This window comes from Notothenia rossii (genome assembly GCF_949606895.1).
Source record: "Notothenia rossii genome assembly, chromosome: 1".
Classification (NCBI taxonomy): domain Eukaryota; kingdom Metazoa; phylum Chordata; class Actinopteri; order Perciformes; family Nototheniidae; genus Notothenia; species Notothenia rossii.
Window position 1 is genome coordinate 31963275 of NC_136912.1, and position 13483 is coordinate 31976757.

Genomic DNA, 13483 nt, shown 5'->3' on the forward strand with positions numbered 1-13483 from the left:
TTATCTTCTTGTTCTCTCTCTCTATCTCCCCTCTGCATCTTTTAATCCCCTCCTCGCTTTTTCCTCTCTAGTGGAGAGTCCGGTGCCGGAAAGACGGAGAACACCAAGAAGGTCATCCAGTATCTCGCTCTTGTGGCCTCCTCACATAAAGGCAAGAAGGACAGCAGTGCTGTAAGTATCCGTGTGAAGATCATGTTGTTTCAAACATCTGTCAGCCAGTTCCCTCACTCTTCAACATGTGTAACATGCATCCCAGTTTAATCCTGTATATTGCAATTTCCTCCAAATAGCAACAATCAGGAGTACAGTTTGCCTACGTGAGTAAAAGGGAATCCCCGGAGTGTGTTTTTGTGTGTAGTGTTTGTGTGTGCCTTCGATTAGAAACGTGCATGAAGGAATTGTCACTGAGTTACCCCCTCATAAAAAACCTGTTAGACGGTGTTTACCCTAATATTGTCATTTCTGTATCTTACCCAAGAAGACTTGATTTACATTGCATGACCATCATAGTACTGACTCGCGGTCACTTTTCAAACCTAGCTAAGTGTTCAGTGGAGGACGTGTCGAGTTTAACACACCTTTATCGTGTTTGAGTTTTGTGTCATACATTTTTCTTACGAACACCCTTTCACTGCCAGGGGAGGTGATAGTGGCCTCCCCGGCAGTGACAGGGTCTCTCACAGATCAACGAGCACAGTGTGGGCATGTCCTGTTCTTATCTATTAAACACCGACTCCCCCCCGCACCTTCCTCTCTGACCTCCGCCCTACTCCTCGTCCTCTCACCTGCCATCTGCCCTGACTTTGCCAGCACTTGAGTCAGGATGAGTAAGATGGCGTCCCCAGTAGACGTTGATGGTTTGTGGTGTTGCTCTGGCGCTGGTGTAGGTATTGGACGTATAACTGTGTGGGTCAAAGCAATGCCTCCGTCGCTATTGACCCCACCGAGCCTCAGGGTCACTTCCCGATCCTCAGTAAGACCTCAAGGCTCCCATGGACCCCGCACAACCAGAAACAAAAATCGGGTCTCTTTTTTCTCTGCTTTCACTTTCTTTTTTCCTCAGGCACTATTTTGACTCATCAACTTGCTCATTAGCTATCTGCTCGAGCGTTTTATTTAACCAGCGTCTGAAGGACAATCGTTCTCAACAGCTCTGTTTTGCTTTCTTGCCATTTGCTTTGCTCTATTTCTCTTTTTTCTCCTTTCTTTCCCCCAGTGACTTTATTGAACAAGACCCTCCTCTCTGTTCTGCCAACTCTGAACTGCTCCTCTTCAGCTGGTCTGTATCTCTCTTGTTTTTCCTTACATAAAAAAAAAAAATGTACCACTGAGTAAGAACTCAAAAACAAGATTGATGAGGAGTGAAACATGTCTAAATATGTCCATCACTAATCAAAGCTCTAATCACTGTTGCCATCTTCATCACAATATTAACCCAAGTCATGCCCCTCTCCTCTTTATGGCGTTAGCTCGTTTACATGGTAGCAGAGGGGAGTGTTTTTAAGCAGGAGGTAGAGATCTACAGCGCCTGACCTTGGTGTTAGTCAGACAGAGACCACTTTGATCAGGTGGATTAGCTGGATGCACAGAGACGGGGTGTCTGCCTCATTTACAGCTGCCGCTCCACCCACCAGTCCGCAGTCACGCTGAAAGAAAATCTCATCCAGAAGGCTGTTAGTGAATCAGAATCATTTGAAATATCTTACACATGAGTGGAAGTACTTTAGTAGGATTTCTCAAAGGTTTTGTGATGTTAACATTATCCAGATTCCTCATCTGACCAGAAGAGACGTTACTCTCTGTTTTCCCATCAACAACAGCAGATCTCCTCATTTGTAACACTCTCCCCGCACTGATGGACAAGCCATATGTCTGTGTTACATAACATACTGAAGAGTATCAAAGAAAGTCCGTAAAGGAATATATTATAATGGGGCTACTAAAGGATTTACCTGTTGGTAATATTTCTGATCAGTTGAGGTTGAGTTTATTTTTTCATCTTGTCGCTCACACATCAGTGATAATACTGATCAACTTTCCCTGACCCATATCCACCATTAACGACTTCACCCATCACCACCTGCTGCACACCCACCTCCAGTAAACAGATCAGTGTATAATATTCATGTTTCTGTTTGCCACTGCTGTCACCAGGGGGAGCTGGAGAAGCAGCTCCTGCAGACCAATCCCATCCTGGAGGCCTTCGGAAATGCCAAGACCATCAAAAACGACAACTCATCCCGATTCGTGAGTTTTAAGATGTACATGAATTTTGTCAAAAGGCAATTTTTGATAATGACACTTTTTCTATCCGTAACATTTTCTCTCCGTGTCTCTCCCATAGGGTAAATTCATCCGTATCAATTTTGATGTGACCGGCTACATCGTTGGAGCCAATGTTGAGACTTGTATCCTGTCTGTGTGGGGCTTTTTGGTCTTAAAACTCAAAATGCACATTTACAAAGGACATTCTACAGCCCTAAAAATGATATCTGATATTTTGTATCAAATCAATAGCACTTTAATCCTGGTTTAGATGTTCCTTTTTAGTAAACGTTTACTTTGCCCAATACATTTTTTCACAATGCTTTCCAATCTTTGTTTTTTTTTAAGATAATAGTATACTAGATTCAAATAGAATATTTGAATGTAATAATCTAATCTTTAACGCATAATGGAAATCATAGAGATGGAAGCAAATTAGGAACAAAATGGCATTGAACACTGACCTTCATAAAGGGGCTGAACCGAAGTGTCTTTGCTAATCTCTCCTCAGTGTATATATGTATTCTTTAACAGCTGAAACTCTCAGACCTGCTGGAGAAATCTCGCTGTATCAGACAAGCAAAGACAGAAAGAGCCTTTCACATCTTCTACTACATGATCGCCGGTGTCCAGGGGAAACAGCGCGGTGAGTTAAAACATAATGTGCCTTCTTTTCCATAATCTCAGTTATATTACTTGCTGCTCAGCACTTACTGTAGCTTAATTGAACATATGTTGTACATCAAATTCCCAGAAAGTTCATCAGTTAACCACAAGCTGTTTAACGAAGTGTCTTATCTTTTCAGAGGAGCTTCTCCTGGAGCCCTTTAGTAACTACCGCTTCCTGAGCGCTGGTCACGTTCAGCTCCCCGGCCAGCAGGACGATGAGATGTACGAGGAGACCATGGAGGCCATGAAGATCATGGGCCTGACCGATGAAGAAAGACTCGGTATCTGAAATGAATTAGATTAACTCTTGGAGAATGAATGATAGGTGTGGGTGCTAATGCTGTTTCTCTTTGATGCTAACTGTCTTTTCCCTGTGTTTCAGATATCCTGAAGGTGTGCTCCACTGTCATGCAGCTGGGAAACATTGAGTTCAAGAAAGAGAGGAACCAGGAGCAGGCCACCATGCCAGACAACACCGGTCAGACACCACAACTTCTCACTATTAAAAACTTGATACCATAATTCGTAACTACATGTTAACATCAAATTCTACCAATTTCACAATATACTATTCACATCAACTTATAATTTGCTTCTTTTCCGGACATTAATCATTTTCAAGTCTTCCAAAATAAATTTCTAAGAAGATAACAAAATATACAATCAATCCACTTCTTTTTGAAGACACTAAAACTTTTAACAATACATTTTTATATTCACCTCAACTTACTTTGTACTACAGCGGTACATGTAGAATCTTTCTTAAGGCATCTTGGTGTTAATTGTTCTCCCTCTAGTGGCCCAGAAGGTGTGTCACCTGCAGGGTATCAATGTGACAGACTTCACCCGGGCAATCCTCACCCCTCGCATCAAAGTGGGCAGAGAGGTGGTGCAGAAGGCCCAAACCAAAGAGCAGGTACTTAACCGTGGTACACCATAAGAACATTAAAAAACAGATACTGCACATAATAAAAACTTCCCAAACTCGACATCTGAGATTAAGTCAACTTCGACACTCTGATCTCTCATCTGGTATTATCTGTGTGTGTGTTTGTTAGGCCGACTTTGCTATTGAAGCTCTGGCTAAAGCCGTGTTTGAGCGGCTCTTCCGCTGGATCCTGGGCAAAGTCAACAGGGCACTGGACAAAACCAAACGCCAGGGGGCCTCCTTCCTGGGAATCCTCGACATCGCTGGCTTTGAGATCTTTGAGGTGAGTACAGTCAGAACTCAACAAGCTGTTGTGTAGCTTGCTAAACATACACAAATCTTTTTATTTATAATATACATCTTCACATCTGTTTTTTTGTTTTTTACAGGACAACTCATTTGAACAGCTGTGCATCAATTACACCAACGAGAAGCTGCAGCAGCTCTTCAACCACACCATGTTCGTGCTGGAGCAGGAGGAGTACCAGAGGGAGGGCATCGAGTGGAGCTTCATCGACTTTGGCCTGGACCTGCAGCCCTGCATCGAGCTCATCGAGAGGCCGGTGAGTGGCTTTGAGATGACAAAAGAAGCAAGGGCAAGCCAAGGATCATTTCCTGACCGAGAGCAGATACTTTATGGTTTGATTTGTTTTCATCAAAAATGATGTCATATAGCTAATCACAGCATATTCTCTTCAGAACAACCCTCCAGGCGTCCTGGCCCTGCTGGACGAAGAGTGCTGGTTCCCCAAAGCTACAGATGTCTCCTTTGTGGAGAAACTCATGAACACACAAGGGAACCATATCAAATTTGCCAAAACTAAACAGCTCAAGAGCAAGACAGAGTTTTCTCTGTTCCATTATGCTGGGAGGGTGAGTACAAGGGGATGTGTACAATATGATTCAATTGGAGTCATTTCAATGAAATCTCAAATAACATTGATATTGTTTTGATTTTTAGGTGGACTATAACGCCACCGCCTGGCTGACCAAGAACATGGACCCTCTGAATGACAACGTCACATCGCTGCTTAACAACTCCTCCAGCCAGTTTGTGCAAGACCTCTGGAAAGATGGTGAGATGTACTGGTTTTAGCCAAACACCGCCTTAGTTAACAAACAGAAGAATTCAAGTGTTGAATAATTGGACCACAGGTACTCTGAAATGTTGATGTGGGTTGCTCTGAAGCCTCTCAAGCTGTATCACTGCTACTAGTTTGCTTAACAATATATAGAGAAACAATGAGACCTGGTAGCTTTACATTACTTGAGAATCATCCTTTTTTCAGTAATAACAAACAAAACATATGTTTCAAAGTCCTGACATTCAAATGAATGGAGTAGAGATAAGGCTGCACATATTTCCATCTGGATTCTCTCAGTTCTCTCGAAACTAAACATTGTGTCTTTCAGATTATTTTGAAACAAACTGTGCATATATGTGAATGAATTACACTAGAAACCAAAGAAATCCAGCACAGTTCAACCATTTAAACCAGTAAACACACGTTTTTCCTATTAACATAAGTATGTCTGTTTCAGCGGACAGAGTGGTAGGTCTCGACACCATAGCCAAGATGTCAGACAGCTCTATGCCGAGCGGCTCAAAGACCAAGAAGGGAATGTTCCGCACGGTGGGACAGCTCTACAAGGAGTCTCTGGCCAAACTCATGACCACACTGCACAACACCCAGCCCAACTTCGTGAGGTGCATCATCCCCAACCACGAGAAGAAGGTAACGCAAAGCGCATTGACGATAAACGTGCTGTATTTTTTACATAGTGAGGAAAAAGTCAGTATCTTCGGGGATCTACTAGCTTGTTTTCCCAGACATCATTTCACAGGAGGGCAACTGCACAACCATACTAATAGTTGTGTTTCTTTACATCTATATTGTATATTCTTTAAACTGTAACATGTATTATATAACATAGGAAAACAAGTATACACATGATGCAGTATCCATTTAGTATTGAGTGTCAACCCAAAGTACTAAGTTTCTCCTCACATTCTCCTCAGGCCGGCAAGCTGGATGCGTTCCTGGTCCTGGAGCAGCTGCGGTGTAACGGCGTGTTGGAGGGGATCAGGATCTGCAGACAAGGATTCCCCAACAGAATTGTCTTCCAGGAGTTCCGCCAGCGGTTAGAAGATTTACTAACTTATAATGTGCTGCTAGAGTTTGTAATATTTCAGCAAACTCGTCTTTCATTGCTAAGCATCTGTGTGTCTTTTCCTTGCTCATAGTTATGAGATCCTGGCTGCAAACGCTATCCCCAAAGGTTTCATGGACGGCAAACAGGCCTGCTGCCTGATGGTAAACACATCATTTTAAATCTGCAAAGTAATGTATACCTCTGCCTCCTTTTGCTCACTGATCGTCTGTCTGTGTAGATCAAGCACCTGGACTTGGACCCCAACCTGTACAGGATCGGACTGAGTAAAATCTTCTTCCGCACAGGAGTGCTGGCCCAGCTGGAGGAGGAGAGAGACCTGAAGATCACCGTGGTCATCATCGCTTTCCAGTCGCAGGCCAGAGGCTTCCTCGCCAGAAAGTATGAATACACAGAACCCCCTCTTATATTTGAGCACTGTGTTACAGTGTTCACAAGCTCAATATATCTAATACAATCTTTTAGACTGTACTTTAGCCCTTTTTATTTTACATTTGATTGAGGCTTTCCTTAAATGTTTGCAGTTTTTAACACAAAACAATGAGATACACATTGCTTTATGTAACACATGACACATTTCTTTCACTGTTTTGTTTTTTAAAGGGCATTTTCCAAGAGGCAACAGCAGCTCACAGCCATGAAGGTGATCCAGAGGAACTGCGCTGCCTACCTCAAACTCAGGAACTGGCAGTGGTGGAGGCTCTTCACAAAGGTCAGCTAGTTCTTCTGCATAGAAATAAAACAAAACTATTACATCGTTTCATTCTAAGCTTATAAAATATTTTAATCTAGCCATACAATCAATTCTTGTCTTGCCTTTATAGTATTTTAAATCTCTTACCATGTCTATCTTCCTGACCTGCAGGTCAAGCCTCTGCTGCAAGTGACCCGACAGGAAGAGGAGATGGGTCTGAAGGATGAAGAGCTGACTAAAGCCAAAGAAGGCGCTATAAAGTTTGAATCGGAGCTGAAGGAGATCTCCCTGAAACACACATCGGTAACGACTCAAACACATTTATAAACATAGTTTGTTTTGACTTGATGTCATATCCATTTAAATGTGCTTGAGTTACCAATGTCACGTTCCTTTTCACTATTTCATTGAGTGATTCAAAGACAATGAGAACAAGCTTTGATTCAAAAGGAATCTGCTGACATTGAAGCTGAGCTGAATAGTTTCTTGTCCGTGTGATCCAGGTTTTGGAGGAGAGGAACGCACTGCAGGAGCAGCTCCAAGCAGAGACAGAGCTGTACGCCGAGGCTGAGGAGATGAGGGTTCGTCTGGGAGCTAAGAAGCAGGAGTTGGAGGAGATCCTCCACGAGATGGAGGCCAGACTGGACGAAGAGGAAGAACGTGCTCAGGCTCTGTTAGTGGATAAGAAGAAAATGCAGCAGCAGATGCAGGTCTGCACATATGTGTTTTTTGTCTATATCTTATTGTTTCTTGTAGCCGTTATTTAAACGAGACGCTTTATGATCAGCTACAGTATGAAGCAGCAACTGAAGCTGCATTATTCATTTTTAGGAATTGGAAGAACATTTGGAGGAGGAGGAAGATGCCCGTCAGAAGCTGCAACTTGAGAAGGTGACCTGTGATGGGAAGGTCAAAAAGCTGGAGGATGACATTTTGGTGATGGAGGACCACAACAACAAGCTGCTGAAGGTGAGTGTGGACAAACAACCCCCTATGTTGGTCAAGCAATTATGAAGAGAGCTAGTGTATCGACAGGAAAGAGTGGATTTCAGTAACTCATTGTGTTTTGTAGGAGAGGAAGCTGATGGAGGAGAGGGTTGCAGACTTTAGTTCCAACCTGTCAGAGGAAGAGGAGAAGTCGAAGAACCTAACCAAGCTTAAAAATAAACACGAGTCCATGATCTCTGAACTGGAGGGTAATTATCTGTTATGGATTGTCATCAGTGGTGTAGTGGTCGTTGGATGCGGGGGATCGCCGTTCCCCCACTTATTTGGAGCCCCCACTTTTTTGAAGCATGATTTTTTTTAAATAGTCTAATAAATATAAAATCATTGCCAGTGTTATCAGTTGCAAGTGTGTGTTTGTTGTAATAAGGACGAAAACATAATACATTTCACAGTAATTATAATAAAAAATGTCCTTAAAAAAGTATGATTCGTCTTCACGCCTGTGACACCACCAGCTCGCCGCCCGATGCTTTTGCAGCAGCTCTCTGTGTGTGTTGAGCACAGCGCCGTCTGCTTTTTGCAGTACAGACACTAAAGTAGGACTAGGCATAACGGTAGTTTGTGTAGACCTGTCTGCCCGTGTTGTGAGTGCACTGCGCGCGTGTGCACTTGTGACATTGTTTGGGATGACCTAATTAAAATAGCGTCCACCCAGTAAAAAATCCCCACTATACCACTGATTGTCATGTATTAACATCCACAAAACTAACATTGGTGTCACAGTCAGAGACTTTATGCTGACTGTTATCTCTCTGCTGTACTCATAGTCCGTTTGAAAAAGGAGGAGAAGGGTCGACAGGAGCTGGATAAGGCTAAGCGTAAGTTGGAAGCAGAGTCTAATGACATGCAAGAGCAGATAGCCGACCTGCAGGCGCAGATCGCTGACCTCAAAGCCCAGCTCGCAAAGAAGGAGGAGGAGTTACAGAACGCCTTGGCCAGGTAAAGGGACCCGAGGAGTAATAAAACATTTTCCATTTACATCTTTTAATACATTTCAAAGCCAAGTAACTCCATACATCTGAGGCAGAGCTGCACCTTCTTTATACCATGTATACTTGGAATACTTCTCAAGTTATAATGTTATCATGCTTACATATATCCTCATCGATGCAATCTTTCCCCCCCTCAGGTTAGAAGATGAGACAGCTCAGAAGAACAACGCTCTAAAGAAGATCAGAGAGCTGGAGGGACACATCTCCGACCTGCAGGAGGACCTGGACTCTGAGCGGGCGGCCAGGAACAAAGCAGAGAAGATCAAACGGGACCTCGGGGAGGAGCTGGAGGCCCTCAAGTCCGAGCTCGAGGACACCTTGGACTCCACTGCCACACAGCAGGAACTGAGGTCAGCCACACTATTCTCACATATAAAGTGATATAATGTACGTTCCTATACATTGTGTAGTTCTGCACTTTTCAACAAAACATTTTGAGGTACTCTATTTTTCTACTTCAGTACAATTGAGAGGAAAGTATTGTACATTTAACTGCCCTACATTTAATGACAAAAAGTGTTGTGATCAATTAAGGTTCAGATTATTAATACAAAAATATAAATTATGACCAAGAAAAACAATATTGTACTATTAATGACATCCTATCTAGCAGTCAGTAAAGCAATTGATATGTGCCCCTTCTTTACCAGCTGCATCATTAGTGATGCACATAATAATGTATCAATATAATAATAAATCAGTGATAAAGTACATGAATAATCCTGACTTAGGCCATTCTGCATGATGATTACTTTTAGTGGTGGTACATTTGAATCCTACTGCATTTGTTCTGTGTTGTTCTGAGAATGCATGTGGACAATAGGAATGTGTCAGTAATACATTTGACATACTTGGAAAATAAACAAAAATGTGCGTGATTAATTCATCCAGGGCCAAACGTGAGCAGGAGGTGAACCTGCTTAAGAAAGCCATTGACGACGAGAACCGGACCCACGAGGCCCAGGTTCAGGAGATGAGACAGAAACACACGCAGTTTGTGGAGGAGCTCACAGAGCAGCTGGAGCAGTCCAAACGAGTAGGTCGCCAGCGTTTATACACAGTTGGATCTCCTTAAAAAAAATCCCGACACATAGGATATTGATCTTGTATTTCCTCTCACCCGCTCAGGTGAAGTTAAACCTGGATAAGGCTAAACAAGCTCTGGAGAAGGAGACGTCAGAATTGACCATAGAGGTGCGCTCACTCAACCAGGCCAAACAAGACGGCGAGCACAAGAGGAAGAAGCTGGAGGGTCAGGTGAACGATCTGCAGACACGCTTCACCGACAGCGAGAAGCAGAAGGCAGAGCTGGGAGAGCGCTGCTCCAAGATCACTGTGAGTGACTCTCAGTAACTACATCAGTACTTCACATTTTGAAAAAAATTGCATTTTTAAAAGCTGAAAATGCATATTTGCCTTCATACAGGTTGAGCTGGAGAGTGTGACAGTCATACTGAACGAAGCAGAGGGAAAGAACATCAAACTGAGCAAAGATGTTTCCAGCCTTACCTCACAGCTCCAAGACTCACAGGTGACCAGACTTAGCAGGATTTATCAAACTTAAAAATATGTTATAATGCCAATACAATCTATATGTCATCTTTGCCGTGACAATCAAAGACACAAAATATTGCTTGCTGACAATCAGTCAGATCTGACCTTTGACCCGCTGTGCTGTTGCAGGAACTCCTGGCTGAAGAGACGCGTCAGAAGCTGCAGTTCTCTACAAAGCTGCGGCAAGCGGAGGATGACAAGAACAGTTTGCAGGAGCAGCTGGAGGAGGAGATGGAGGCCAAGAGGAACGTGGAGAGACACGTGTCCACCCTCAACATCCAGGTCAGAGCTCGCACTAGAGAATGTACAGGTTCATTTATCATATGGTTAAATCATAAAGAAAATATCAGGGAGGAAAAAACAAGTAACACATCAAAAAGGGTTTCAATGATGTTTTACTGTATATGAGGTATACATGGGACGGAAATGGTATAGACACCGTCTAAAATGTTCTTCTGTCAACAGTTGTCAGATTCAAAGAAGAAGCTCGACGAAATGACGGGAAACGTCGAGCTGCTGGAAGAAAATAAGAAGCGTCTGCAAAGAGATTTGGAGGCAGCGAACACGCAGTTTGAGGAGAAGGCCTCCGCGTACGACAAGTTGGAGAAGACCAAGAACCGTCTGCAGCAGGAGCTGGAGGACACGCTGATGGACCTGGACAACCAGAGGCAGAATGTGTCCAACCTGGAGAAGAAGCAGAAGAAGTTTGACCAGGTCAGTCAAATCTGAAAAGGGGTAACACTAAGAGATAACAGTTAAAGGATTAGTATTTTCTACTGCATCTTGTTTTATTAAATGTTGCTTTTGTTTATTTTTTTTATTGAGATTTCAATAAATTAAAGTGTTAATCGATTTTTTTCTCATATGTGGATGATACATTTCCCGTCCAATATTGATTTGTTTTATGTTTTTAATTTACGTTTGTTTCTTTTATTATATTCCACCACTGTTATGTATTATTATTTGTATTTGTATTATTACTAGTATCATTATTATTATTATAATTATTACTACTATTTTGTCTTCTTAAGACCTTTTCTTAAAGGTGGGGTAGGTAAGTTTGAGAAACCGGCTCGAGATACATTTTTTGTTATATTCCATGGAATGCTCTTAATATCCCGATAGCAATGAATATCTTAAGTGCTTTGACAAAAAATCCATTAAAAAATGTCTTCTGTGGAAGCCGTAGCGCTGTAAGAAGCACGACCAATCATCTGAGCCGGCCCGGCTAAAGTAACTGGATGGCCTACCTGCCTGTCAGCCTTCCATCTGTGCACAAACTTATCTCGTGCCCTCATTGGTCATGTGCGCTTTCGTGTGTGTTGGAGGAGGGGGTCTGTAAGGAAGTGGCAGATTTTTTCAGGTTGTGTATTTTCAAATTCTAGCGCACTCGAGCTGGTTTCTCCAAAATTACCTACCGCACCTTTAAGTTACTTATTCCTATTGCTCAAATTAATTTTTACTTTGAAAGAGTTGCCAAAATAAAATGGGGTAAAAATAATAAGACAAAAATAATTAGACATTATAAGTTATAACCTTAAAATGCCTTTAATCACTATTACCAAAAGCAGCTTGAGTATATATATTAGCAACATAACTTAAGCATTACTCCATTAAACATCATCAATGTTTTGCTTTCTTCCCTGGTCTCCAGATGCTGGCAGAGGAGAAGAGTATCTCCAGTAAATATGCAGATGAGAGAGACCATGCTGAAGCCGAGGCCAGAGAGAAGGAGACGAAGGCTCTTTCCCTGGCCAGAGCTCTGGATGAGGCCCAGGGTTCAAGAGAGGAGCTGGAGAGAGCCAACAAGTCCCTGAAGATGGAGATGGAGGACCTGATCAGCTCCAAGGACGATGTGGGAAAAAATGTTAGTGCTGGTCATTTAAAAAACATCACTGTTTGCTTCTGGACTAGTCTGACTCATTTCTTTATGAAGCCAAAATACGGAAGTTCAGTTAGCTTTCTGTTGATGGCAGGTCCACGAGCTGGAGAAGTCCAAGCGAGGCCTGGAGGGGCAGGTGGAGGAGATGAAGACCCAGCTGGAGGAGCTGGAGGATGAGCTGCAGGCGGCTGAGGACGCCAAGCTGCGTCTGGAGGTCAACATGCAGGCCCTGAAGGCCCAGTTCGACAGAGACCTGCTGGGACGAGATGAGATGGGAGAGGAGAAGAAGAGGCAGCTCATCAAGCAGGTAAAGAAACAAAACAATGGTTGCCCTTCAAATGAAAGTATGTGTTCCGGTCCAGCATTGGTAATCTGAGCAATGCTGCTCTCTGCTGCAGGTCCGTGAGCTGGAGACAGAGTTGGAGGACGAGCGTAAACAGAGAACCCTGGCGACCGCAGCCAAGAAGAAGTTAGAGACGGACATGAAAGATATGGAGGGACAGGTCGAGGCGACCAGTAAGGGACGGGACGAGGCCATCAAGCAGCTCCGCAAGCTCCAGGTGAGTGGAGGGATGGATGAGATGCAGCAGCAGCAGCAGCAGCATTTTATTTTCAATGGACATTTTTACTTTTATCATTTACATGTTTTTGAGTATTTGATTATTTATTGTCATAGAAGTTTGTCGTGTTGTAGTTTCTTTTTGAGATTCATGTGTTTTTTTGTTTGGTCCTTGTTTAATAAAGATATAATTATCAGAAAAATTACCATCTACCATCTAAACAGCTGTTTATATAGAAATCAATTTCCACTTTGGGATCAATAAAGTATATGTAATTTAATTGTAGTGATCTGGTAGGAAGTTATAGCAAACTAGGTTTTAACTACATTATAACAAACTCAGATGTTGTTGCAAACTGGAACTTCTTGACTTCTCAACTCTGGCATTATGATATTTCCTTATGTTGTGCTAGTTCCTGAAACGTACTGTATTTGGTGTGTTTATGTGCTGTAAACTCTTCAGTGTAATGTTGAGCTCTTCATCAACGATAAGAACAAAGCTCTGGCTTGTACTGCACTGTAAATGTATCACACGATTAAACCACATTATGATCCTTCTCTTATTGCTGCCTCTGTTGCTCCTCCTCCTCCTCCTCACCACCAGGCCCAGATGAAGGACTACCAGAGGGAGTTGGACGATGCCCACGCTGCCAGAGAGGAGGTGCTGACCACCGCAAAGGAGAGTGAGAAGAAGGCCAAGGGTCTGGAGGCCGAGCTCATGCAGCTACAGGAGGTACCACGATAGATTCCAAACAAGACA

At 42.9% G+C, this 13483-nt stretch overlaps 1 protein-coding gene across 3 annotated transcripts in view; it reads left to right on the top strand.

Annotated features, from left to right (window-relative positions):
* Positions 1-13483, top strand: part of myh11a (myosin, heavy chain 11a, smooth muscle) — a 30215-nt gene that overhangs the window by 11961 nt on the left and 4771 nt on the right. For 2 of the 3 annotated variants that reach the window (XM_079674200.1, XM_079674198.1), the window contains exons 5-36: positions 72-171; positions 291-317; positions 2155-2247; positions 2345-2408; positions 2813-2911; positions 3072-3215; positions 3317-3412; positions 3732-3850; positions 3993-4145; positions 4252-4425; positions 4562-4735; positions 4824-4938; positions 5405-5598; positions 5883-6004; positions 6108-6177; positions 6255-6415; positions 6638-6746; positions 6900-7031; positions 7232-7438; positions 7560-7697; positions 7801-7924; positions 8504-8675; positions 8866-9078; positions 9620-9764; positions 9857-10063; positions 10155-10259; positions 10412-10564; positions 10748-10996; positions 11937-12149; positions 12259-12471; positions 12563-12724; positions 13328-13456. In XM_079674200.1, the coding sequence (XP_079530326.1) occupies positions 72-171; positions 291-317; positions 2155-2247; positions 2345-2408; positions 2813-2911; positions 3072-3215; positions 3317-3412; positions 3732-3850; positions 3993-4145; positions 4252-4425; positions 4562-4735; positions 4824-4938; positions 5405-5598; positions 5883-6004; positions 6108-6177; positions 6255-6415; positions 6638-6746; positions 6900-7031; positions 7232-7438; positions 7560-7697; positions 7801-7924; positions 8504-8675; positions 8866-9078; positions 9620-9764; positions 9857-10063; positions 10155-10259; positions 10412-10564; positions 10748-10996; positions 11937-12149; positions 12259-12471; positions 12563-12724; positions 13328-13456 (4576 nt within the window). The remainder of the gene's footprint in view (positions 1-71; positions 172-290; positions 318-2154; positions 2248-2344; positions 2409-2812; positions 2912-3071; positions 3216-3316; positions 3413-3731; positions 3851-3992; positions 4146-4251; positions 4426-4561; positions 4736-4823; positions 4939-5404; positions 5599-5882; positions 6005-6107; positions 6178-6254; positions 6416-6637; positions 6747-6899; positions 7032-7231; positions 7439-7559; positions 7698-7800; positions 7925-8503; positions 8676-8865; positions 9079-9619; positions 9765-9856; positions 10064-10154; positions 10260-10411; positions 10565-10747; positions 10997-11936; positions 12150-12258; positions 12472-12562; positions 12725-13327; positions 13457-13483) is intronic. The other variant, XM_079674199.1, reaches the window with a different exon arrangement.